The following is a 27,268-nucleotide window of genomic DNA, read 5'->3' on the forward strand; positions in this document are numbered from 1 at the left end:
AAACGTTAAAAAAAAAAAAAAAAGAAAATAACAAGTATTGGTAAGAATGCGCAGAAATTGGAAACTTCTTACACTACTAGTGGGAATGAAAATCATGCAGCTGCTTTGGAAAATAGCCTGACATTTCCTCGAAAGATTAAACACAGAATTACCATACAGCCCAGCACTTCTACTCATAGGTATATGGCCAAGAGAAGTGAAAACATATGTTCATATAAAAACTGATAATGGATGTTCATAGCAGCATTATTTATAATATCCAAAAGACAGAAACAACAGAAATGGGCAACCATATGTGGCATATCCATTGTTAAAAATAGGACAACAGGCCCCAGATAGAGTCACTTGTGTAAGCCTCATGTAACCAAAACAAAACCTAATTACAGTTTCAACTCTCCCAGAAATAGAATCTTAAGCCCATCAATCAGAAATCACCTGATTAGAACCAGTTTATTTGCCTGATAAACTGGGACATCCCCTAAAGGAAAGTAACTTTATGCAAACCAGTGTGTTTTTTGCTCACTATTACTTCCTTGTTCCTGCTCTCTTCTGCCTGTGAAAATCTTTCATTTATATTTTCAAGTCTTCCCTTCTGCCTATAAACGCCCTTTCTGTCTGCTAGATTGGATGTTGCCTGATTTGAATTTATTTTTGTTCAAACAATCTCTTAAAATTTTTAATATGCCCCAACTTATCTTTTAACACCATGTGATGGAATATTATTTGGCCATAGAAAGGAATGAAGTGGTGACAGATGCTACAGCATAGAAGAACCTTGAAAGTATTATGCCAAGTGAAGGAGGCCAGTCACAAAAAAACACATATTGCATGATTCTATTTCTATGAAATGTCTAGAAAAGGCAAAATCATGGAGACAAAAAGTAGATAAGTGGTTATTTAGGGCTGGGGGGAATGTGGGGACTGGGGGAGTGATAGCTAATGGGCACAAGTTTTCTTTTGGAGCTGATGAAAGTGTTCTAAAAATGATTATGCCTATTGTTGCACAACTTTGTGGTATACTCACAACCACTGAATGGGACACCTAAAGTGGTGAATTGTGTAGAATATGAACTAAATCTCAGTAAACTTGTTATAAGAAAAAAGGAAAACTTTGCACCAGGTAATCTAGGTTTAACTCCCATCTCTGTCCCGGACTGGCTGTGTAACTTTACAAATGTTACTTAACTTGCATACGCCTCAGTCTCCCCGTAAATAAACGGCGATAATAATAGTTCCCATCTCACAGGGTTGTTGTAAGGGTTGAGAGCCAGTACGTGTAAAGGTCTGATAAAGAAAAAGTGTTATCACTTACTCTACTCTTAAGTATAGATTCCCAAATAAGTGCTCCTTCCCTATGACCTTGAGGTCCGGTTCTATTTTCATGACTCTATTTGAAAGAGTAGGTGGTGGGCTCGTTCTACGGGGGGCTCTTCTTTTTAGAGAACCGTGGGAGAGCAAAACCGAAACGAATCTGAAAGCAAAGGCATCTTCAGTCCGGCAACTTTCGCCTAGTTTGACCCTCTAGGCTTCCCGTTCCTTACTCCCCAGTACGCACGCGCAGGAGCCAGGTGCCCTTTTCGTCTTCCTGCCTCTGTTACTTTGACAATGGCGGCTCGCGCTGTGGGGTTGTTGGCCAGTTTACCCCTATGTGCTCAGAGAAGTCAAGTGCTGCGTCCTATCCACAGGCTTCTCAGTTGCCCAAGAACTGTGGCCGCAGAAATTAAAAGAGAAGAGCAGTCGTCGGGGAGCGTGGAGACAGGTGATGGCGCCGTGTCCTCGGTTTGCTCTGTAGCCGCGACCCACCGCGGGCGAGGGAAGGGGGAAGAGACTGGGATCGCGGGCGAGCGCGTGGCCTGTGGACACGGCCGAGGAGCCTTTGGCAATAGGGTGAGGTTGTGTCCCATCCTCCTCTAATCTCACTAGGGGAACTTAGAGCCACCCGTTGCTCATGGTAGTAGTGGGGTGTGATGTTAATTCGGGGAGGCCTGTGCACAGTAATGAAGTTGTTTAAATCTTTGTGAAGTTCAGGCCACGAGCACAGTTTGCTTATATTTTATACTTTGATAAAATACAGTGATAACAGTGATGCCACATATCGGTCAGTTGCTTCATTCACAAATGTATCTGATTTACAAGCTGTTGGAGGACGGGTGTATTGAAGCATTAATGAGTAACAGTATTCCCCGCTTCCGAATGTAGGATTCTGCCTGTGAAAATTATTGCCTTTTGCTTTATTCTTTTGGCCGTTTTAGTAACCTGGTAACGGGTTTGCTTTCACTGGAACAGGCTGCCGACCCGGAGACGTTCTAAATTTATATGCTTCTTTGCGTATTATTGAAGCCCTGTTGTGACCCCCAAGAGCTGTATCTTCTTTACAACTTTTAAAACAATCTAACAAAAAATGTTTCATTGTCTCCACTTAACAGGTGTAGAAAGAAGCTAAAAGAACCGAGCAACTTGCGTAAGGTTACATATCGAGTTAATTTAGATCTCGAGTGAATAGGCAAAATGTTTATTTCTACCATTTCTTGGAGCTGTAGTTTTAAGAGATAAAATTACTTCTGGTAGTAGTTTTATAGTAGACTGAACAAGTAAAATGTTCCCCCCTAAAATAAATGGTAGGATTTTTCTTCTCCTCAGATTGTAAATAAAGGGTCTTGTTGACAGGGAGTGGAAGTGTTACTTAATATGACTTTTCATGGAAATACTGATTGGATTGTCTTTGGTAGAAGCTGCTTCTGTTAAAAATTCTTAAGTAACTCTGAAAATTTGAGTAAGAATTCTGCCAAAGAAGCTGTTTTAATTTAGCATCTGAATAGTGGTTTAAATTTGGGAGTATTTTCATATGCTCTTTGAGAAAATAGAACTCTGTAAAGTTGGTATGGAAGGAGTTATTACTCGTTTATAGATGAGAAAACAGGCTAGTCCAAGTGGCTAGCTCAAACTTATCCATCTATTAAGTAGCAGTGATAAGGAAAAAACCTGATTCCAAGGCTGTACTCTTCATTTAGTACAGCTTTGTTGTTTTTGTTAGAAAATGTGTTTCATTTTGTATCATATAACTGGCTAAATGTACAGGGACTCTTGTGTGCAACAAAATCATCATTTGAATTTCTTTCCCATTTTTAAAAAGAGAAGGAAGTAACTGCACCTTCCTATTTGACATAGCTTTCATTTGAGTAGTGGAAAAGAACCCCGATTTTAAGAGTAAGAATATATAGTGTATATAGTGTATTATACTCTTTGGGATGCAGGTGACAGAAGCTAAGTCAAATTAGCTTAAGTAGAAAGGGGAGAATGTACCAACCCATGTAACCAAACTCCAGAAAGAGCCAACTGCTTTAAGGTCAACTGGGTGGATATGGTCAATGTGAGGTAGTGTTTTCTTCAGCTGTTTTTCGGTGGCCTCCTTATCTCAGATTCTTCTGCATGGAGGCATGACCACCAGCAGCTTCAAGTTTACTTGCGTATAGCCTTTTCCAAAGGGAAGAATAAGATAATCTTATACCTAAATTTGAAGAATTCTGAGAAGGAGCTTTTGATTGATCACACCCCCACCTCTTGGACCAAGAGGAGCTTTCCAAAATAGTCTGATAATCTTAGTCTCTCCGAGGGGATGAGGGTCAGTATCCTAGGTAGGATAACAATAGTGACAGCCCCCCACAACCTCATAGAGTGGTTTCCTGCCAGCTGGGGTGTGCTATCACTTAAACAAGGAGGACAGAGGCTAGGCAATCAGATAACAGATAGCATTCTAGAAGATGCTATCCAGCTTATTAGATATTTGATTTTGTGCAAGGTTTTTTTTTTTTTTTTTTTCCAGTAATGATACCTGCTCCATCACAAAGCTTATACTGAGATTTGAAATAGAGCGTATTTGTAGAGGCTTGGAAAACTGAAGTGCTGCACGAACAGAGGGTTTGCTGTTAAGAGTTGAAGACAGCATTCAGGTTCTCATTAGTTTTCCTTCAGGCTGCAAATCCCGCTTAATCTACAGTAATTCTCTGTCAGCTTCTAGACCTTTTACCCCTCCTCGCCAGGTGGTCTCTGTTTCATCAGTATCCTTCATATCCATTATGGCCACAGTAGAACATATACTCCGTACGCGGCCCGACCAGTAAATAGTAAAGAAATGCTGTTATCCCTTGAATTTGGGTTTTTAAGAACATTTGTTTCCATGAAGATTGGAATTTTATAGATGTATATGTATCTGTTCATTCCCTGTGCACATCCCAGAGGTGAAGACGTCGCTTTGACTCATTTTGAGCTTTCATCAAATCAAACTTTTGGGCCTCTTTTATGCAACTGCTACTAGGTTAATTTTCTTCCCCATTATGTCATTGTGTCTTTATTTTTTTTTTTTTTTAATGTGTATTTATTTTGAGAGAGAGAGAGAGCGAGCAAGCGAGCAGGGGAGGGGCAGAGAGAGAGGGAAACAGAGAATCCTGAGCAGGCTCCACACTGTCTGCACGGAGCCCGGTGTGGGGCTGGAACTCATGAACCTGTGAGATCATGGCCTGAGCCGAAGTCAGGAGCCAGGCACTTAACCGACTGAACCACCCAGGTGCCCCGGTGTTGTTTTCGATTTTAAGTGCAGGACAGTATTTAGTCGTAGTTTTTTTTTATTAAGTTTATGCTTACCAGATTATGTCATCAAGACCATTGAAATTGAGTCTGTCATAAAATATTGGCACTTACTACTTTTCAGTCTCAACTTTGTGTTATTCGTAGGTTTGGTAAACCTTTTATGAGGGAATGCATTTAAACTTCCTGAACTTTTTGTTCCCCCTTCACAACTTTGTCCTCATCATTTTTACCTACTGTTGTTCAGGCCAGAGCTGTAAATACTTTAGATTGTACCTCTCCCAGCTTTTTAAGCAGATTTCTTCATCTTTTATCAGACTTCTCTATCAATCTTAAATTCAGTCTCTCCTCTTAGTGATCAGCTGCAGGGATATACTTGCATAAAAATCAAAGACATCGTATGCAGATGATATTGCGGTATTGTTTGTAATAGTGACAGGAGGTAAACCATCTGAATATCAGTAGAGAATTGGCTAAACTGTGATAAATTAACAAGAATACTTACACAGTTACTTTTATTTTTTTTTTACACAGTTACTTTTAAAATGAGGTAGACATATACTGATACAGATATCCCCAGTGTATTAAATTTTTAAAGGCATATTATAAAACAATGTGAAATATGATTTTGGTAATTTTGTGTAAAAAATGTTTATCTGTGGAGAAATGCAAATATTTGTATATGCCTTAAAAATGTATGAAAACATAAGTACCAAACTTAATGGTTGAGTGTTATTAGGGGCAGAGAACTAGGGAAGGATTTATACTTAAACTTCATAAAATGTGATAATTTGACTTTATTTTTACAATAAGCATTTAGACAACAGTCTGGACTCCGTAAAAATCAGAGACAAGAATGTGTAAGTGGTAGTTACAAAGGGAAAAGTGGGTGAGGTGGTCTAGGCAGAGCCTATATCAAAAAAAAAAAAAAAAAAAGAAGAAGAAGAAGGAGGAAATAGGGACTAATTGGAAGGACTGTCAGTGGACTTGAGATCACAGTGAATAGTAATAGTCCCTGTCCTCAATATCTGGAAGACAGATATTCTTCCATATTGTTAAGTTATTACAACACCGTGAATTACGTTCTTTCACAGATGTTGAAGTAAGGTAATACGGAGGTGGAGGAGATACCTACCATGGAAAGTCAGAAGTCTTCGCAGACCTCTGGGAGGATGAATGGGAGTGTTCGGGGCAGAAAATGAGAAGGTGGGCATTCCAGTCAGAGACAAGAAGATAGTCAAAGTTCACAGTGTGTGGGGTACCTTAAGTGAACACTGCAGAAGGAGGAAATGGTAGAAGGAAATGGTAGACATTGAAGAGGAGAGATGGGGCAAAATGCCAATAACTATCCCCATGCTGTTGGGTTTAGGCTTGATCTTGAATGCAGTAGGGAAGCTATTGAAAGGTTTGAAGCAGGGAAGTCAAAGAATGCGACTTTTTTTAAAAGATTGATTTATAAAGATCACTTTGGCACCAGAGAATGGCTTGAAAAGGAAAAGACCAGCGTGAATAAGACCATTTGAGGAATCCGGCTGTTGTGATACAGGCCTTGAAATAAGAGATTGATGTTAAAGAATTGGCATCCGGAATGGAGATGTGGACCCCTATTTAAGAGATGTATTTTCAGCATCTCGTACAGTGAAGGCAGGAATCAAACTCAGCATGTGTTTGATCAGTTAGAAACGTGGGGTATGTCAGGGCTAAGAGTTCTGTGGTGTGCCACTGGAGACTGCCTCCAGGCCTTTGCTAACGAACAGGGTTTAGGGTACAGCGAGCTCTTACTGCATTAACACACATTTCTCTGTCTTGTCCATGAGAATGTCTTGGAGTTTGCTGAGATCAAGGTACAGTGTGTTTGCAGTATTCCTTGATCTATCAGTTTTATAACCTTTTGAAAGGAGTCGAAAAGCATCTGCTGATTTCCATGTTACCAGTTATATTTTCTGTACTATTTAATCTCTTTGGAATTTTTTGTGGGTATTGTTACCAGACTTGGTGGTTTATAATCTCTAGAATCTACCATTCCAGATATTTAAAAGAAACACTTTTAGGCCACCCAACTAGAAGTTAAGTATCTTGGAGGAAAAAATATGTTGCTAAAATTCAGCATTTGGCCTTAATACACTCTTAGAACTCGAATGATTTTCTTTTTCCTTATGCTTGGTTGTTGATTCTTCGTTTGTGGTCAGTTGATTATTAATATCTAATTCTTGACTGTTACAGCTCTTGTCTTCATTTCCTGTGATGGTAAAGCCCCCAGCCCTAGTTTGGTTTTGAATGAAAAAAGAAATTACCCCCTATTTCTTTAGTAAAATTACCATGAATTCTTAAGGACAGCAGCTGAGTTTGAAATTGGTTGATGTACCTGTGATACACAGCACGAGATAGTTGGTAACGCACTGTTAATTGTTTGAGCTAGATCAAGACCCATGACAAAGAAAAACAACAGTAACTTACTTTAATCCATTAAAGTTATTTTTTAAGTTTATTTATTTATTTTGAGAGAGAGAGTGGGGGAGGGGCAGAGAAGAAGAGAGAGGGAATCCCAAGCAGGTTCCACAATGTCTATGCAGAGCCTGACACGGGGCTCGAACCCATGAACCCTGAGATCATGACCTGGGCCGAGATCAAGAGTCTGACTAAGCCACCCAGGTGCCCCAATACGTTAAAGTTCTAAACTTCATTCTCATTTACACTCAGGTTTATAATAATTTCTTTTAGGCTTTGGTATGTTATAACCTTGTACAGGTTTTATATGTGTGTATTTGGGGTAGTGTTAAACGGGTGATTTTACGTTCCTGATTTGGCTTTTAAAACTTTGTGGATATTTCTCTTTTCAGTGCTCTGCATTGAATATAGTAAATCAAAACTGGGAAAGTGGACAGTATTAGTGATAATTACAGGAGAATGGTAAATGAAAATCGAAAGTAGTATAGCTTCATTCTTTTACAGGTGAAGAAGAAAGAAGATGAGATTTGGATAAAGTGGTTTTAGTCAGCTATAAAATCTGTATATACCTTATCAAAATATGCTTTACATTTTATATTTGTGTGTTTGTGTTTTTGTGTTGGAAATATTTTGTCTCATTCATAGGCTCTGAAGGCAGGACTCCCAAAAAGACATTCTCTGAGGTGCAGAAAGAAAGACGAGAACAGGCACAGCGAACCGTTTTGATACATTGTCCAAATAAAATCAGTGTAAAAAAGTTTCTAAAATATTTATCCCAACATGGACCTATTAATAATCATTTCTTCTATGAGAGCTTTGTAAGTATTTGAAAAACAGTCTGACATTCATGCTTTTGAAAGTTAAACGTTCCATTCATTATTTGCAGTATGGTAAAGTTAGATTCTCTTTTGATATCTTACCATTCCTCTTTAAATTTCTTTAATGATCTTTTTATAGGAGAATAAAAATCCTTATGGCATTATTACTATGGGATTATAAGTAATTTATAACTGACTGATTCCATTATTTGAATCCTTTAAGTAGTCTCTTATCTTATTGATAAAGTCCAAGGGGAGGGGATTTTTGTTTTGCCTTTTAATTTTCTCTTTCATCATTGTTTTCAGCTTCTGTTGACTCTTACCAGTTTATAGTGTTCCTTTTCTTAATCTGCTTGTAATGATTAAAACCAGTGCTTGTGTTAGAAGTGTATCATTTGTAAATTTAAAAAATCAATATTTTTTTAGTATTACAATAATTGTTTGGAAATTTGAGCAAAAATGCTATTTAAAATATATCAGTCTGAGATGTGTTCTGTTTTTTCTTACGTTTTTGGCATAGGGTCTTTATGCTGTTGTAGAATTTTGTCAAAAGGAAAGTGTAACTTCACTGCAGAATGGAACTCGTACTCCAAGTATGGGCACAGAGGCTGCAATTCCATTCAGATCACGTGTCTTCAATTTAAAGACGAAGAATCCGTCAAACCCGACTTCAGAACAGTCACGTGTACAATGTAGTATTCATGCACCTCCTTCTAGCAAGAAGCTTCTTGAGTTACTTTGTTGTGCAGAAAGTGTAAGTTTGTAGGTATACTTCTCCAATATCTAAAAATATGTGTGTGTGTGTGTGTGTTTGACATTATTTTCTTTATTATAGGTTCTTATAAAATATTCAGACTACAGAATATGTTGAGTGAAAAGTGAAAGCAGTCCTTCCCCACTCTCCTCCCCCACACTCTGCTTGTATGCCTGGCAAGTAACCACAGTCTTACAGAGTTTTCAGCCTTTGGACTATTCAGGTTTTCTTTCTTCAGTCAACATAATGGCATATAGTTGTACCCGGCATTTTTCTATAAATGTAAAAGTATCTTGGGGCACCTGGGTGGCTCGGTCAGTTGAGTTTCCAACTTCGGCTCAGGTCATGATCTCACAGTTCTTGAGTTCGAGCCCATATTGGGCTCACTGTGTCAGCTTGTTGGATCTTCTGTCCACATGCCCCCCCTGCCCCTGTCCCACTTGTGCTCTCTCAAAAATAAGAAGTATCTTGGGGCGCCTGGGTGGCGCAGTCGGTTAAGCGTCCGACTTCAGCCAGGTCACGATCTCGCGGTCCGTGAGTTCGAGCCCCGCGTCAGGCTCTGGGCTGACGGCTCGGAGCCTGGAGCCTATTTCCGATTCTGTGTCTCCCTCTCTCTCTACCCCTCCCCCGTTCATGCTCTGTCTCTCTCTGTCCCAAAAATAAATAAAAAAAAAACGTTGAAAAAAAAATTAAAAAAAAAAAAAAATAAGAAGTATCTCAAAAAAAAAAAACAACCCAAAAAAACCTCATTTCTGACTTAATCTATTTTTGCTGCCCTAACATTGTTTATATTAGTTTTGGCTTTATCAGTTCATGTTTTTGATCAAAGTGCTATTTTTTGTTTTGATTTTCTAATTTTAAAAATTTTATTTCTAACCTTACACATTTTCTTTACTCTCTGTTACTTGTTTTTCTTGATTTAAACACATAGTTCAGTTATTTTCAATATTTTTTCCGAATATGGGCATTTAAAGCTATGATTTTTATTTTAAATACTCCAGGGGCGCCTGGGTGGCTCAGTCGGTTAAGCATCCGACTTCAGCTCAGGTCACGATCTCACGGTCCGTGAGTTCGAGCCCTGTGTCGGGCTCTGGGCTGATGGCTCGGAGCCTGGAGCCTGCTTCCGATTCTGTGTCTCCCTCTCTCTCTGCCCCTCCCCCGTTCATGCTCTGTCTCTCTCTATCTCAAAAATAAAAAATAAAAACGTTAAAAAAAAAAAATTAAAAAAAAAATACTCCAGTGCACAGTTTCAAAAGGTGATGTTTTTACCACCAGTTTTCTGGTGAAGATACAGGATTACTATTCTGAGGAGTTGAGGGATCTTGGGCCTTGGTTACCTGAAGCATTGCTTATTTCTTGTGTTTCCTGCCTTTAACATTGGTTCTTCTTCCTCCCCAACTTTGTTTAAATTTTTTTTTTTTTTAACGTTTATTTATTTTTGAGACAGAGGGAGACAGAGCATGAACGGGGGAGGGGCAGAGAGAGAGGGAGACACAGAATCGGAAGCAGGCTCCAGGCTCTGAGCCATTAGCCCAGAGCCCGACCCGGGGCTCGAACTCCCGGATCATGAGATCGTGACCTGAGCTGAAGTCGGACGCTCAACCGACTGAGCCACCCAGGCGCCCCCCCAACTTTGTTTAAAATGTCTAGCTTTGTGGTTGTTTTGACCTCTTTCTGGAGCATTTTAACTACTTTCATTTTCCGGAAACAATACTTTATACATATTGCATAAGAAATGTAGTGGTTTTGATTTTTGCCGATGTCATCATTCCTCAGTTCTTTTTTTTTTTTTGAAATTAATTTAACTATTTAACCCAATAAATCTAAAATATGCATTTCAGCATATAATCACTATACAGTTATTAATGAGATATTTTAGGTTTTTGTTTCAAAAAAATCATCAGATCTGGTGTGTATTTTGCACATACAGCACAACTCAGATCACACCAGCTACCTTGTCTCCATAATCCTCAAAGACATTGTGAGGGATATTTTCTCAGGGTGCGTAAGCTGTGGGCTTGAGTGTATTCTATTTAAATATTAAATACCCAGATTCCTTGAGTAGGTTAGAGACTTGGGCAGATGATCCCCACGTTATATGCAGACTGGTTGACTAACCATACTCCGGTTGACCATTAGCCGTAGAGACTTAGTAACCATTTGCCGAGTAAATGGATCATGGTCTGGACTAGCAATTGACTCCTAAACTTGTTTCATCAGAATTACCTATACAACATACCAAAATTTTGCTTACTGGCCCCAACCACAGAGATGCTGACAATTTAGTTGTGGATTGAAGTACCAACATTTGTATTTTTATTTTCATTTACTAATTTTTTTTATTTTTCTATGGTTTTATACTTTATTATTATCATCATCACTCCTCAGTCCTTTTTAAAGGATATTTTTAAAACATCTGCTTTTAGGGGAAGGAAAAAAGTACATGTTTTTCAGCTCGGTCTCCAAAGCCATCGAATCTCTAGAAGTAAAATGCCAACTATCTTATGTGACCTGTACATTTTCTATATGTTGCTGCTTTTGTTTTGGCCAGCTAGATAGATGATCAGCTGAACAGTCTGCTGAAGGAATTGCAGTTAACAGAGGAGAACACTAAGCTCCGATACCTCACCTGTTCTCTTATTGAAGATATAGCGGCTGCGTATTTCCTGGACTGTACCGTCAGACCCTTTGGCTCTTCGGTGAACAGTTTTGGGAAATTGGGATGTGACTTGGACATGTTTTTGGATCTGGATGAAATTGGAAAATTCAGCGCCAACAAGGTAATTGTATTGCTTTAGGTCACTAAAAGTAATCTTTGGACTTAATAAAATTATAACTTGATTTCTAAACTTTAATAAACATTGTGGGTAAAGAATATGGTCTATTTGATATTAACTCTTTGGAATTGTAAAGTCTTTCTTCGTATCAGTGTAACGTAGAATAATTTTTTGTGACTATTCTACACATAATAAAATGATTATTTTTTCCATGGGTTCTGAAGTTTTTCCATTAGGCCAAGGTTATTCATTGTCTTACTCAAATGATCTGTATCTTAACTAATTTTTTTTAATCTGTGTGATCTAGTTATTGAAATATTTTGAAATCTCATGATGTTTGTTTGGTTTTGTTAATTTCTCCTAGGAATTCTTTTGATTTTTGTTTTGTTCAAAGGCTGTGTTAGCAACGTGTAGGTATATAGGTGTATGATTATTATATCTTCTGACTGGGTTCATTTATCATTAAATTATGTCTTTTATCTCTATACATGCTTTTTCCTTAAATTCTTTTTTGGTAAGATGACCACTTGTTACTTCCTTCACGTATCTTCTGTATCTTCATTTTCAGCCTTTATACATGCTCTTGTATTTTGAATATCTCTGATGAATAGCAGATCACTGAATTTTGTGCTTTTACTCTGATCTTGACTCTTTGAAGTCAATGTGTTTATTCATTATTACTGATAATTTTTGAGTTCATTTTTACTGTGTTATTTTTTATTTATGTTTTTCAGTGCTTTATCTTTGCTTTTCATTTCCTTTTCCTTCCTCCTATTGGAGTCCTGCTTTTTTTAAAAAAAATAAAGCTGAAGTACAGTTGACACAATGTTACGTAAGTCTTAGGTGTACAGTACTTAAAAAGATCATATGTTATGCTGTCCTCACCACAAGTGTCTGTCCTGTCACATCTGTCACCATACAGTGCTCTTGCAGTACCAGTGACTGTATTCTCTGTCCTCTACCTTTTATTCCTGTGGATTACTGCTTTATTCCTGCCTCATCCCACTTTCTCCTCTTCGAGTTTGGAAATTATATATTCCATTCAGTTCTTATTAACATGCATATGTAACAGGTAAAGTGAACCAGTGTCTCTGCCATTCTCCCACACAGTATAAGGGATGCTTTCATTTAGTTACAACTTGGAAAAGGCTTCTGTGTGTTTATAAAATGTAGGTTTTTATAAACCTCTGTCTTCTCTTACATATTTCAAACTAGGAATCTTCTCTACGTGGATGTCCAGTTGACATTTGAACCTACCATTTTGAAAATAAAACTTTTTTCATTCTTTGTAGATACTCTTGGTGAGTTTTTATGAAAGTTCTTTGGTATGTTTCACATGTTAATTAGTGGCATTTTCGTTTTCCTGATATTTGCCATCTTCTTTGATTCTAAGTTATCTCTCGTATCTCCCCCTTTATGTACATCCTCAAAGCTATAGTGACACAGTTCCTTATAAACTCTCACTTAGATTAATCTCACAGTATGCTGTTTTCTACCTCTTATTTCTTGTGTCGTGTCTTGGTTTTCCATCTTCGGGCCGTACTGGAGTTATCCTAAAAGACTGATTGGATCTTCTCACAGACATAGAATGGGTCTTCTCGTTAGCATAGTATTGAAATGATCTGTCTCTTAATTAATTTTAGTAACGATTTCTCATTATATGTCTTTGTATACCCAGTGTTCCAATCACATCATTTAATTACCAAATTAATAAGGCACTTTTAGAACATGAATACTGGCCAATCTGTCTCTTCAGTGGGGAGTGCTCTTTCCCACTATTCCCTGACTGCCGTTTCCTGGTAGTTTTCAAAGGCCAGTTCTTACTCTGCGTTCTTGACACCATCTTGATTTTTTTTCTTCTCAGAATTAATTACTCTTTTTTTTGTAGTATCTTGCTCATATTTCTGTTTGCAGATTCCTCCTATGTTATGTTTAGTTAGTGGCTGATATATTCCTCCCACTATATCATAAGCTAGGGCAGGGCAGCAACCATGTCTGTTCATTTTCTTATCCCACACAGTGCCTGGCATAACTCAATGTGTTCTGCTCAGTATATGGTGACTGAATTAAAGTAATACAAAACACATAAAAATGAAATGGATCATTCTTAGTAAGACTAACATGTACTTGAAATTGTATTAAATTCCTGGCAGGGACACTTAAGTTGTGCTAGGTTATTTTTATTTTAAGTAAAAGACTTTGCTAAATAATCAAGGAGTGTAATAATATATTGTAATGGCTAAAGCCCAGGCTCTAGAGCCAAATTGCAGAAGAGTAATTCTTCTATTTACTGGCTGTGTGATCCTCGATAAGTTATTTTGGTCTTCTCTGTGCCTAGATTTTTCTAGCTGTGAGATTGGGTTGGTGCTATAGCACCTGGCTCGTGGAGTGCCGGAGGGCTTCATCGAGCTAATACATGTGAAGCACGTAGGATGGTGCTCAGCGTGTAATAAGTGTTCCAATGTTGATCACCATCAGCAGCCATATTACTAGTTATTTCATTATTATGCAAGTAGGAAACACACAGTTTTTTCCGTTGGAGGCAGAGGTGAGCGTTGGAAACTTTTAGTTGGGTCTTAGATTTCTGAAATATAGAGGTATTCCAGAAAGATGTTTTCAAAGACAGTGCTCCAGTCTCACTAAGCAATTTGATGTTTTTTGGTATGTAGGTTTAACTAATGAGATGTATTATACGCGTGTACCTTGAAATATGTGCGTGTTTAAGATTATAATAGCTTTGCTACTAGAAATATTAAGAATGAAATGTAATGAAAACCAAAAGCACTTTTAAATTCATCTACTTCATGAAAGAGTCTCTTGGACAGCTTTGTGCAATTGTGCACTCTCCTTCCTCTCCTCTTGGTTTGTGTCTCCTTTGGCACACCACCTTGCTTTATAATTCTGGGTGCTTATTTTATTCAGTCCGAGTTGAGGGAAGTTAGGAAGAGTGTGTTAGACTCTTGTATGTCTTTTAGCACTATGTAGAATATTTTGTGCATCACAGGCACTAGAAAGAGATGATTTGCTAATGAGTAAAGGAAAGTTATTTAGCAACTAAATTGTAAACTTTCATGTTTCTTAATGTGTGAACGACGCTCACAAGTGAAATGTGCTGCCTAAGTTATCACAAAGATCATTTTAGTACAAAATTAAAAAAAAAATTTTTTAATGTTTATTTATTTTTGAGAGAGAGACAGAGTGCGAGTAGGGGAGGGGAAGAGAGAGAGGGAGACACAGAATCCGAAGCACGCTCCAGGCTCTGCCCTGACACCCCCCAGAGCCCGAAGTGGGGCTCAAACTCGCAAACCACGAGATCGTAACCTGAGCCGAAGTCCGATGCTTAACCGACTGAGCCAGCCAGGCACCTCAGTACAAAATTTTAAGCTAAAATCTTGCTCTTTTTCTAATAGGGTTTTTCTTTTTCTGATAGGGTTTCATGTATTACAGGATTTAGGTAACAGAAGTAAAAATTGGTGGCCAAGTCTTATCCTGTTCTCTAAATTATTGCTGTGGGCAAGGTGCTGACTTTGTGTTTTATTTTTATGAGATATTGGCATAATACCAGAGTAATTAGGAAGAACATAAAATTTTTTAAAAAATTTATCTGAAACAAAGAGGTGGCAGAGGAATAGCAAAATTAGTAAGAAGTGTTTATTGATTTGGCCGCCTGAGAAATTTCTCTTATTTTTATTTGTTTGTTAGAGGAGAGTAATTTGGGGGGGTGGGTCTTATTTCTGCTCATTATAGATGTGCTTTTCATCATCTGCATCTTCCATAATTGCAGTGTTTTATTCTGTAATTGCAGTGTTTTATTTCTCTGTGGAGTGCATTTATCTAAGTAGAATTACCCCATGTGGTTATTGATCTCTTGCTTCTTATATCAGCCAGATTAGGCCAGGTTATGCTTTGGTGATAAATACCTCCCCAAACTCTGCACCTCGCTGTTAATCTCTTGCTAAGGCTGTGTGGCCAAAGCAGGTCAGCAGGGGCACTCTGCACGGGTCTCTCAAGCACCCAGGCTGAGCAGCTTTCACCGCCCGTGCCCGTGCTTCTAGCCCCGAAGCAGTGGAAAGGCACAGTGGAGAATGGACCACTAGCTTTTAAAGCTCTGCCTGGAAGTGACTTGTGAAGCCTCTGTATTTCATTGGCGACAGCAAGTCGCCACAAAGTGACTGTGCTTCACTTTAGAGGGGCAGGAGTGGGACGCCCTCCTAAATGTCAGAAAGGCGATGCAGAGTATTTGGTGAATACCTTCTGTAACTTCACATTCCTGCCTATAGTTCACGGCTAGTTCTAGTTTCTAGACTGGAACTCAATTACTCATTACTCAAATCTATTTTTCTCTGGTGTCATTTTCACTTGTTGCCTCAGCGATTTTTTGTCTCATTTGTGGTGAAAATCTCATTATCTCTTTTCTTCTGAGTACTTCTAACCCTTCCTTGGCATCTGAGTCCAACATAGCTGATACTAGTCTGATACTAATCTCCCAATTCCCTTTTTTTTTTTTTTTTCTTCTATCCTGAGATTATTTCACCTCAAATCTGTCTCTTTCTTCTGGTACTGCTTTATCCTGATAGAAGATGTTTCTTTTTCTTTACTTTTCTGTTGAGTAGCTCTGTGCTCTATTTGTTGGTTATTCTTGTTTGGGTTCCTTCCCATATAAATTGGTATGTGTTTGAATTTTAAAATCGAACAGACCAGGGAACCAGAAGTTATTAAGATCTTTTAACAAAAGGACTAAGCTAGATTTTTGAAATTTTGATGCTCTTAAAGGAAATCCATTTTTTTTCTTCAATATAAAAGTTTCCTAGTTTAAAAAAAAGCTTGTCTCGATGACAGAAATAAATAGAGAAAATACAACATGTTTATTTCTGGGGATTGTTTGTATACATGTCACACCTGTATATTTTTTAATGTCTTTTTTTCTGATTATAAAGTAATAGTTCCAGAAATGTATAATGTAAATATCTCTGATGGTCTCACCACTTGCAGAGGTAACTACTATGAATAATGTAATGAATTTTGTTCTGAATTTTTTTCCTCTGCAGGTAGAAATCCTTCTTTTTTATAACAAAACCCTTTATCTTTGCAGATTATAACCTGATTTTTTTTTCCAGTTAATAGTGTCTTGGCTGTTCAGTCTACTGCATCTTTTTCAGTATTCCACTGAATGAATGTACTGTAATTTGCTTAACTAGTCCTTTATTTGTTAAGACAATTAGGGTGCTGTCTTTTATTCCCCTCTTAATTGTCAACCGTTATTAGTTAATATTCTTCGCTTATTCACAGATACCAGCTCAGACTAGCTTAAACCAAATTTTTAAAAAAGTAGAGGAAGTGTCATAGAACCCAAGGCAAGGAATGTGAATGAGTCTTAGGAAAGAACCAGAACTAGGAAGTGTAAATTATCAAGAGTACATGAGGTACTCAGTTTCTTTCCACATACTTGCTTTATTTTTCTTTCTTCCTTTCCCTTCCCCCTCTCTACACCCCCATTGATTTTTTTTTTTTAAACATTTATTCATTTTTGAGAGAGAGTGTGAGCGGGAGACACAGAATCACAGAGAGAGAGGGAGACACAGAATCTGAAGCAGGCTCCAGGCTCTGAGCTGTCAGCACAGAGCCCAACGTGGGTCTTGAACTCATGGACTGAGAGATCATGACCTGCGCCGAAGTTGGACACTTAACTGACTGAGCCACCCAGTCTCCCTTCTTCTTTTTTATTTTTATTTATTTTGAGAGATAGAGAATGCAAGCAGGGGAGGGGCAGAGAGAGAGAGGGAGAGAGAGAATCCTGAGCAAGCTCCACACAGTCAGTGCAGAGTCCGACATGGGGCTCGATCTCCCAAACCGTGAGATGATGATCTGAGTGGAAGTCAAGAGTCAGATGCTTCACCAACTGAGCCACCCCGGTGCCCCTTGAATGTGTGTTTTTTGTGTTTTGTTTTGTTGAAAATGACTTAGAGCTTTCTTCTAGAGAGTTTATTTAAGAAATTCCTTCTTATTAAAAGCTCCTATTTACAAATGTTTTTATTGTTCAGACCTCAGGAAATTTTCTGATGGAATTTCAAGTGAAAAATGTACCTTCAGAAAGAATGGCAACTCAGAAGATCCTGTCTGTGATAGGAGAATGCCTTGACCACTTTGGCCCTGGTTGTGTGGGTGTACAAAAAATCTTAAATGCTCGGTGTCCTCTCGTGAGGTTCTCACACCAGGCCTCTGGATTTCAATGTGATTTGACTACTAACAATAGGTACTATATCTTTGTTTTGTCATCTTAAATGTGAATATCATAAGGTGTTAGCATAGTTTTTCTTGTACAGAAACAGTGGCTTTGGACTTTTACACCTGCTTTAATAATAACTTCAAAATTTTTTGAATACTTGGATTTAAAAATTGGAAATATTTTCTCTTAGATATATCTGTTGGCTTTTTGATATTCATAAATAAAATGTTAGGACGCTGTGTTTGAAGTGTTAACATACCTAACGTCATCTGAGGAGAACTGTTTCATTGTTCTTACCTTACATAGCGTGATACCATGAAAACACCTGTAACAGATCTTCTGTATGTAGTCATCTAAGTATACTTAGAAAATAAAGTAGCACATTGGGTTTGACCCTGAACCTCTGGGTATAGACAATTTAGGGTCCTAAACCCAGATGGTGTTTGCTTCGGACGGAAAGTGGGTCGGAGCAGCTTCAGTCTGTATAAGTGTTTTCCTTAGCATATTTTCATTTTATTATCCTAGCAGCCTGTTTCCTTAAAAAAATGGGGTGCGAGTGACAAGTTCTTTCCTACTCTGACTCCTTATCGTTTTTGTTCTTAGCAGGGAAAACTTCTCAATGCAGGAGTTGAAGTCAGAACTGTAGTGTTCTCACTGCATGCATTAGATTTCACTACATTATCTGTTAGATAATCTGTACTAACAATAGATTCAGAAAATCCATTCAAGAGCAGTTTTGCTTAAACTCCTGTTCACTAACAAGTCAGTGCTGAGTACTTCTGAATTTCTCTCAAGTAGCCCAAGGGAGTAAAAATAAGTATACATACTGCGTTTTCTATCATTATTATATTTTCTGTGTAGCATGTGTGATAGAACAAAATGGCATCTGTGTCTGTAGCAGTGTTATTTTTATTGTCTTGTTGGGACAGGTTTTTAAAAATTTGTTCTAAAATCTTTCAGGTTTTTATATTCCTTCATTGTTTCTTTATTTCGAATACCTGGCACTATTTGACATTTATTTGCAACTTAATTCAGATTCATTTACATAAAACATGTAATCACCTTGAATTTCTGATTTGCAATTTCTTCTGTTCTCTGTAAACTCAGAAAGGAAATGTTTTGATACTTCACAGTTTGAAGTTGATACCGTTAATGGTTTTGTGCCCTCTGTCGGTTCTTTGGGACATTACAAGACATGTTTTGATCAGTAGGAGCTTAACTTTAAAATATTTCTGATTAATAATTTTTTGCATTGTAACTTATGACTAGGAAGCTTTTTGAAAATTGGCTCTAAAGGTCGGTTTCTTTAAAAGACATTTTATCTTCGTAGGTTTTGGTTTTTATCAATGTTAGACGTCTGTAATTTTGCCTGAATTTTAAGACATTTATACTCTTGATAAAATTAGTACAGTGTTTTCCTTGCTTGCCAAGAACTAGATAACCAAAGTGTGAAAGGCAGGTGTAGAGCCTCACTTACTAATGTGTCTGTCTTTATCGATAGTTACTAAAGAGCACATCTTTAGTGTTTCTCTTAATTAAGTCATGTTTAGGAACTTTGATTTAAAAATTCTAAGTTTTACAACTACATCATGATTGTCAACATTTAAAGAATATTTTAGTGGTAATGAATGTGTTTGATAATCAACCATTCACATTCAGTTTTATGTTGCAAATACATAATGCTTCTGATTACCTGATCATGGTGTTCTGAATACACTCAGAAATGGTAAGATATTTACATATGTCCCCAGGTATGTGTTTTATTCTAGTCTGGAGCAATAATTTGGTGGTTTGAAAATTCTTTTTTTTTTTTTTCTTTTGAAGGATTGCCTTGAAAAGTTCTGAACTCCTTTATATATATGGTGCTCTTGATTCACGAGTGAGAGCCTTGGTGTTCAGTATTCGATGTTGGGCTCGAGCACACTCATTAACGAGCAGTATTCCTGGTTCTTGGATTACAAATTTCTCTCTTACAATGATGGTCATCTTTTTTCTCCAGAGGAGATCACCCCCTATTCTTCCAACACTAGACTCCCTGAAAACCCTAGCTGGTAAGACTAGAAGCAATCTATTTTCTCTTTCTGATGTTTTAAATAATATAATTACCATGTGTTATCAAAGACATGTGTGTTTGTTTATTAGTCATATAATTTGTCTTCTGTATTTTTAAAACATTGTGAATCTAAAATTTAAGTGCTTTTTATTTTTTTAATGCCCACCAGGGGTCATGAGAGCAGAGGATTTGCAAAGCTGAGGTCTTTAGAGTTCTGCCTTATTTGTGTCAGTTGGCAAGGTTGTTTACAATTATCATGAGACAGTTGGAGCTTCTCTCTTAGTTGACCAAGCCTGGAATGACCTTGGGAAAAAAAAAAAAAACCTATGCCAGATACAGCTTCTGAGTGGATCATAGTTCCAGGATGGCTTTCCAAATCTGAACTTCCAGATTTATTTATTTCTTTATTTATTTATATGTTAAATATATATATGTATATAATTATATTTATATTTTATATATATAATATACATAATATATATATATATTTTTGAGAGAGAGAGAGAGAGACAGAGCATGAGCAGGGGAGGGGCAGAGAGAGAGGGAGACACAGAATCTGAAGCAGGCTCCAGGCTCTGAGCCATCGGCACAGAGCCCGACGCAGGGCTGGAACTCACAAACTGTGAAAACATGACCCGAGCCGAAGTTGGACGCCTAAGTGACTGAGCCACCCAGGTGCCCCCAGATTTATTTTTAAAGAAGCTAAAAACTGTTCCATGATGTTTTAAAGATCCTAAATGTGGTTTTTAGTTAAAAGTTTACAAGCATTCTTAGGTGGATTATTTTAAAATTATTATGTTATTTATGTCAAATTATTTGACATTTTGGTAGACTGCCAGAAGAGATATTAAAGTATTAGAGTTCTAAATTCTAAACGGAAGGTTGGGCACCTGGGTGGCTCAGTCGGTTAAGTGTCCTACATCAGCTCAGGTCATGATCTTGCTGTTTGTGAGTTCGAGCCCCACGTCGGGCTCTGTGCTGACAGCTTGGAGCCTGGAGCTTACTTCTGATACTGTGTCTCCCCCTCTCTCTGCCTCTCTCATGCTCATGCTCTGTCTCTCTGTCTCTCAATAATAAATTAACGTTAAAAAAAAATTAAAAATTCTAAAAGGAAGGTAAACAAGGGATACACTGAAAATGTATAGATGCTCTATCTTCTGCCCGTCCTGTGTATTGCTGCAGGATAATACTTCTAAAGTATATCCCTGAATCTTCCGTGTTTAAAATAACCTTAAAAGAGATTTTATTCCCTATGGAATAAACCTGTTTACTCAGCTTCGTATTTGAGATCTCCACTTATGGAGCCGTCCCTGATTTCCCAGCCCCTTCTCTCATTCCTCCTCTTCATGTGCTCCCACATTCCACTCGCTATGGGGATGACTCCTTGTATTCTGTCTTAGCACTTTGGTTCATGCTGTTTGTTTTTCTGCCTGGATTGTGACTTCTCTAAATTCTCTCATCTATGCCACTTTCTCTTATCCAAATTAGAAGTAATTCCTTCCTGTGAATGCTGTTAAGTACTGCATGGCTTAAAGTTGAGCTTTAAAAAAGCTCAGTATGATGGGTTAATGGAAACTGGGAAGTTTTCAGAAGGTAGGGTAATAGTCACATATTTCACTGTTGAGGTTGAAATAAATGGGCAGCATCCATGGCTGTGCTCATCTCATTGTTTGGTGTCATTCATTCACTAAATATTTATTGGTGACTTATTCTACATCAGGTGTTATTTTTTGGTGCAGTGACGATATGGACGTTGTTCTAAGGTAACTCAGTCTGGTAGACTTAAGACATACGTACATACACGCATTAAATATTAAATGTGGGGAGATCCTCACCAGTAAGCAACCTGTAAATAGTGCTTCCTCTTTAACCTTTGCTGTGTGCATTGATGCCAAAAACTGCCCTCATAGAGACCATTTTGGGGGGAAAAAATGGAACTTTTGGAGTTCAGCAGCTAAGGAAAGAGTAGGATCTGTAGAAAGTAGGAAGAACTAAGGCAAGTTTATGCTGGGAGCAAACTATCCCTCACATCTTGATGGCTCTAGTCCAGTCTTACTCGTACTGCTACTCTTCCCAGAGTTGGGCCCTTGACATTCCCTTCCTGGGAACATTTTACTGCCTTTTCTCCTCAGCCCCATTTGTTTCCCACCAATGTAGTTGTAACTAGCAGAGTGATATTCACAAATTCATCTCTGATTGTATTCTCTCTTGAACTCCTTCAGTAACTTTCTAGTAACTTTTTAAAAACTTTCTGCTAATTATTTTAGAAAAAGAATATGATCTATGGACACATTTACAGTATGTTGAGTTTTTATTTCAAATCTATTTTTTAAAACAATTTAAATTTATTCACATCTAATGGCATCAAAACAGACAAAACTGATTTTGGAATTGTTTAATTTTCTGTTTTAAAATACCACATTGGTGGTTTAAAATTTTTCTGTGTTAGCTTTTAAACACTAAGTTTGAATTTGTTGTTGCAGTTACTACTCTGAAATTGCCAATAAATGAAATGAATTGTCAATAAATGAAAAAGCAAATTTGACAGAATTATTGCTACTTTTTTATCTTTGGTTTTGAAGTTCTAACGATACCTTGAATTTGCTATCGAAGAATTTTTCATAAGTGGATGTATATTAAGGATGTGGTGAAGAGTATTTTAAGAAGAAGTTATCAAAGTTTCTTCTTCTGTTCATTTAAGTATTTTTCAAATTCCATGTTTTTTTACCCTTCCTGATTTTAACCAGTGGTTCCACATTGATATGTATTCACCAGTCTCTGGCCAAGAATGAAAACAGTGTTAGACCATGAAATAATCAAAATCGTCTTGGGTATTCTATGATTGATTGGCTGAGTGAGTTAAGTCTTGTGTACAGTCATTTTGTTTCTTCTGAGTCGTGCCTCTCACTTGATATCCAGATAGAGGCTCTCAATTCGTATTTCTTAAAAAAGAAAAAATACGTTTGCTTGCCTGTTTATTAATTAAAGGCGCATAAATTTGTGGAACACCTATGAGCACTTCTAGGACTTGATAAACCACTGTTTGGAGCTTAGAATAAGTCCAAACGTTGTAGAGTTGTATTTAGGGGTCTCTTTGATCGTCCTTTTCCTCCTCTCGTCTCACGTTCACTTCTTTGTGCAAATCGGGAGCGGCAGCACTCTAAACTCCTTGCTGATCCTCAGATGTTTGGGTCTTTTTTACATCTCTGTCTTTGCCTGAAATCGCTACCTCCTCAGTTTATGTGGAGAACCTCCTCAAGATTAGGCCAGCGAGAAAGAAGACAAACCGAGTCCCAGATCTCTCGTGTTAGGTCACCCCTGTCTGGCTCCCTCCCGCCTTCCTCGCAGGAGGTGGTGCTCGGGTGGCCTCCAAGTCCTTGGTGTACACCTGCTCGTTGACAGCTGTAACGTAGCCGATTTATCTACCCAAGGTGGCCAGGCCTTTCTAGGGCACGCAGTCTCTGATTCATTTCTGCATCTTCTGTTCCTGGCATAGGATTGGGTCCATAGTGGAAGTTCAGTAAATAGATTTCAGATGCTGGGTGAACATTATAAAATTGAAAACTTTTTGTACTGAGCATGATGGCAACTTCCATGTTTTGGTTATTCTTGAATTTCTGTTTCTCTGTGTTTTTGTATAATCTCCACTTCTCCTCATCCCCCCCATGTCTCTTATCGTGCGTTCTCTCCTTTTTTGGTTTTACTGTCTTTATTTCTGTGCTTAGTGCTTCGTGTGGCATTTTGCTTTTATAAACAGTTGTTTGATTACAGTTTTTTTGTTTAGGACTTCTTTCCTGTGATGAATTAAAGGTTTGAGGAAGAAATGACTGGGTACAGTATTGTTGGCAGTGTTGATGCAGAAACCCCCGAATGGAAGAAAGTTTTCATTGGTAGCTCTGTGACTGACTGTGTAACAATTTCTTGAGTGCTAACTCTGTGCCAGGCATTTAGCTAAAAAATCTTACACACCATCTCATTCAGTCCTCCCAACAAGTCTTATGAGGCAGAATTATATTTTCATTTTATAGGTGAAGAGACTGAGGCTTTGAGAGGTTTTCTAAATTTCTTAAGGTAACTGAAATATAATACTTACAGAAGTATGTACGCGCACACACACACACACACACACACACCAGTTTTGACCAACTGAATACACCCAAGTGAACATCACTCAGACTGAATAAATCCTGCAGAAGTACTGTTGTGTTCCCTCCAAGTCCCTACACATCCCCACACCCCTTCCCAACAGCATGGACTTGCTTTTACCTGTTTATGTCTCTTAGCTAAAGGGCATCATGTCGTGTGTATTGCTTTGTGTCTGGTTTCTTCCCGCTCAGCATTGTGTTGAGGAGATTCGTTCCTACTGTTGGTATATTTGTGGACCATTCATGCTCATTGCTGTACAGTATTCTTTTACGTGAAGATACCAAAAGATATTTTTAAATTCTATTTTTGATGGGTATTTGAATAATTTGTAGTTTGGGACTATTACAAGTAATTGCTCATCTCATTCTAGCACATATCTTTTGGTGAGCATAGGTACTCCTGTCTTTCAAGTATAAACTAGGAATAGAATTTCTGAGTCTTAGGATTTGGGTATATTCAGCTTTAATAGACACTGCCAAACAGTTCTCCAGAGTGTAAACTCCCACAGCCGTTATGTACAGGTTCGAATTGCTCTCTGTCTTTGCCAACACGTGATACTATCTTGTTTTATGGTAGCTATTCCAAATGCACGTGTAGTGGCATCATGGTGTGTTTTGATTTTCTTTTCCCTAATGACATTGACCCCCTTTTCATACACATATATGTATCTGTCAGCTATTTGGGTATCTCTTGTGATGTTTCTTTCAGTCTTTTGCCTGTTTTTCTCTTGCACTTTCTCTCTTTTTATTTATTTAAAAACATTTTTTTAAGTGTTTATTTTGAGAGAGAGAGAGAGAGAGAGAGCGAGCACGAGTAGGGCGAGGGGCAGAGAAAGAGGAGAGAGAGAATCCCAAGCAGGTTCCATGCCGTCAGCACAGAGCCCGATTCAGGGCTCATCAGTCCCAGGAACCCTGAGATTACGATCTGAGCTGAAATCAAGAGTAGGATGCTTAGCTGACGTAGCCACTCAGGCACCCCTATCTGTCCTTTTTATTTATTTAAAACATTTTTTTTAATATTTATTTATTTTTGAGAGACAGAGACAGAGCGTGAGTGGGGGAGGGGTAGAGAGAGAGGGAGACGCAGAATCCGAAGCAGGCTCCAGGCTCTGAGCTGTCAGCACAGAGCCCAACACGGGGCGCTTGGACTCAACGAACTGCAAGATTATGACCTGAGCCATCCAGGCGTCCCACCTATCTGTCCTTTTTAAGGGATTCATTTGCAGGAATCCTTTATATGTTCTGCATACGAGTCCTTTGTCACATGTTATGGATACATGTGTATGTCTTTATGTGTCAAATAAATACATAACTGTGGTTCTCTTTTCACTGTCTTAATGATTGATGTTTGGTGAAAAGAACTATGATTTTTTTTTTTTTTAATGTTTATTTATTTTTGAGAGAGCGAGAGAGCATGAGCAGAGAAGGGGCAAAGAGGGAAGGAGACACAGAATCTGAAGCAGGCTCCAGGCTCAAAGCTGTCAGCACAGAGTCCGACACAGGGCTCGAACTCACAAACTGTGAGATCATGACCTGATCCGAAGTCGGATGCCCAGCCGACTGAACCACCCAGGAGTCCCAAAAGGACTATGATTTTTAAAGTTCAGTTTTATCAAAGTTACAGATACACATAGTTAAATAGTTAAAGAGTAAAAGATTCTACAAATTTCATAACAATAACTTCCACTCTGAGCCTCTGCCTTCGAGTCATTTAGCCCTTTGTGGGCACCACTTTTAACTCTTAGATGATCTGTTTGCTGTTTTAAACCATATTCTCAAAATAAAATGCTTTAATTTCTTTATTTAGTTGGGGAGTATAATTGACCTATACAACATTATATTGGTTTTAGGTATACAGTGTGATGATTCGATATTTGTATATATTGCAAAACGATGACCATGTTTCTTGAGTTTTAGTTTTAAGCATCATACATGACTTCCCTTTATGAAAAAAGAGGAATTGTCTTCTTTCCCCCTGTAGCCCTCACCATACACACGTCTCTTCCACCCCTCATATTCTGAATATGGCTGTAGCATAATTTTACTATGCGCTTTTTTTTTAATGCTTATTTATTTTTTTTGAGAGAAAGAATTTGAGTAAGGGACAGGCAGAGAGAGAGAGAGAAAGAGAATCCCAAGCAGGCTCCATGCTGTCAGCACAGAGCCCAAAGCAGGGCTTAATCTCACACTGCAAGATCATGACCTGAACTGAAATCAAGAGTTGGATGCTTAACTAACTGAACCACCCAGGCCCCCCTGCTTTGCATTCTATATATTATGACTATTAAATGCTATTCCTGTTTAATCCATGGAGTAAACTAAAATTAATTTCCTTTCCTACCCAACTTTTTCTGTTGTTTGGGGTTTATAGTTTGTTTGCTTAGTTTTTTATGTGCTTAACATTACTTGAATCTCCAGCTTGCTACCGGTTGTCTAAATCTTTTCTCAGAATAGTCAGAATCATCAATTATTCTGTGAATTAAGTCTTTCTTATGTAGCCTCTTTTGTTTCTAAGTAGCTTTTTTCATTTTATTTCATTTTTTAAGTTTCGTGTCCTCTTAGAGGCCTTCTTCAGGTGTCTGATAATCTTTGATTTTCTGCTCATGTTTGAGTTGGAAACTAAAAAGTTAATTTGATTCTCTGAGCTTAGGTGGGGCTTGTTGACTCTGAGCTTCATTGTAGGGTAGTGTAGCTGGACTATTGCATTGGTGGGCACTTTTTATGTCACTTTCCCCAGGTCATTCCTCTTGAGCTATTCAGATTCCCCAGAAATGACTTAAAAAAATTTTTTTTTTTTTGCTTTGTTTTTGTTTTGGTCTGGAACAGAAGACCCAGTTACTAGCATGCTGTAACTTTGATATTTACTGTGCTTTTCTTCTTGCTTTTAGAACAATTTTCCCAACCACAGCCATGTCTTGTAGCTCCGTGTGTAGATACCCTCTCTTTTACCCTCTCCAAGTACTCCAAAGTACTCTAAAGGTTTTCTGTCAGGGAAGAAGAGATCTGGGGGAGTCTAACTGCTTCTTTAACCAGGAAGCTTTCAGTCATGGTGCTTCCAGTTAGACCTGGTGTTTCTATTTCCTGAGTTGTTGGGAGAGAGCTCTGCCTTGTAGATCTGGGTTTTTCTTTGCTTTTTTTTTTTTTTTTTAAGTTTATTTATTTTCAGACAGAGAGAGTGGGGAAGGGACAGAGAGAGAGAGAGAGAGAGAGAGAGAGAATCCTAAGCAGGCTGTGCACTGTCAGCACAGAGCCTGACAGGAGGCTTGATCCCACAAACCATGAGATCATGACCTGAACTGAAATCAGGAGTCAGACGCTTAACAGACTGAGCCACCCAAGGTGTCCCTTTTTTTGGCTTTCTTTACTACTAGTTTAGGATTTAGTCTTTTCAGAGTTCCTAAGTCTTTGCTACTTGTCCATCTGTTCTTCCACTGAAAAATTTTTGGTTCTTATTTCTTCTGTT

At 38.1% G+C, this 27,268-nt stretch overlaps 1 protein-coding gene across 1 annotated transcript in view; it reads left to right on the top strand.

Moving 5' to 3' along the window:
* The first annotated feature begins 1,590 nt into the window (after positions 1–1,590).
* LOC102961534 (mitochondrial poly(A) polymerase) overlaps positions 1,591–27,268 on the top strand; it is a 31,996-nt gene continuing 6,318 nt past the window's right edge. The window contains exons 1-6 of the mRNA XM_007092747.3: positions 1,591–1,759; positions 7,678–7,850; positions 8,371–8,604; positions 11,160–11,384; positions 17,423–17,634; positions 19,432–19,658. Of these exons, the coding sequence (XP_007092809.2) occupies positions 1,606–1,759; positions 7,678–7,850; positions 8,371–8,604; positions 11,160–11,384; positions 17,423–17,634; positions 19,432–19,658 (1,225 nt within the window). The 5' untranslated portion in view covers positions 1,591–1,605. The remainder of the gene's footprint in view (positions 1,760–7,677; positions 7,851–8,370; positions 8,605–11,159; positions 11,385–17,422; positions 17,635–19,431; positions 19,659–27,268) is intronic.

The sequence above is a fragment of the Panthera tigris genome, chromosome B4 (assembly GCF_018350195.1).
Source record: "Panthera tigris isolate Pti1 chromosome B4, P.tigris_Pti1_mat1.1, whole genome shotgun sequence".
NCBI classification, from domain to species: domain Eukaryota; kingdom Metazoa; phylum Chordata; class Mammalia; order Carnivora; family Felidae; genus Panthera; species Panthera tigris.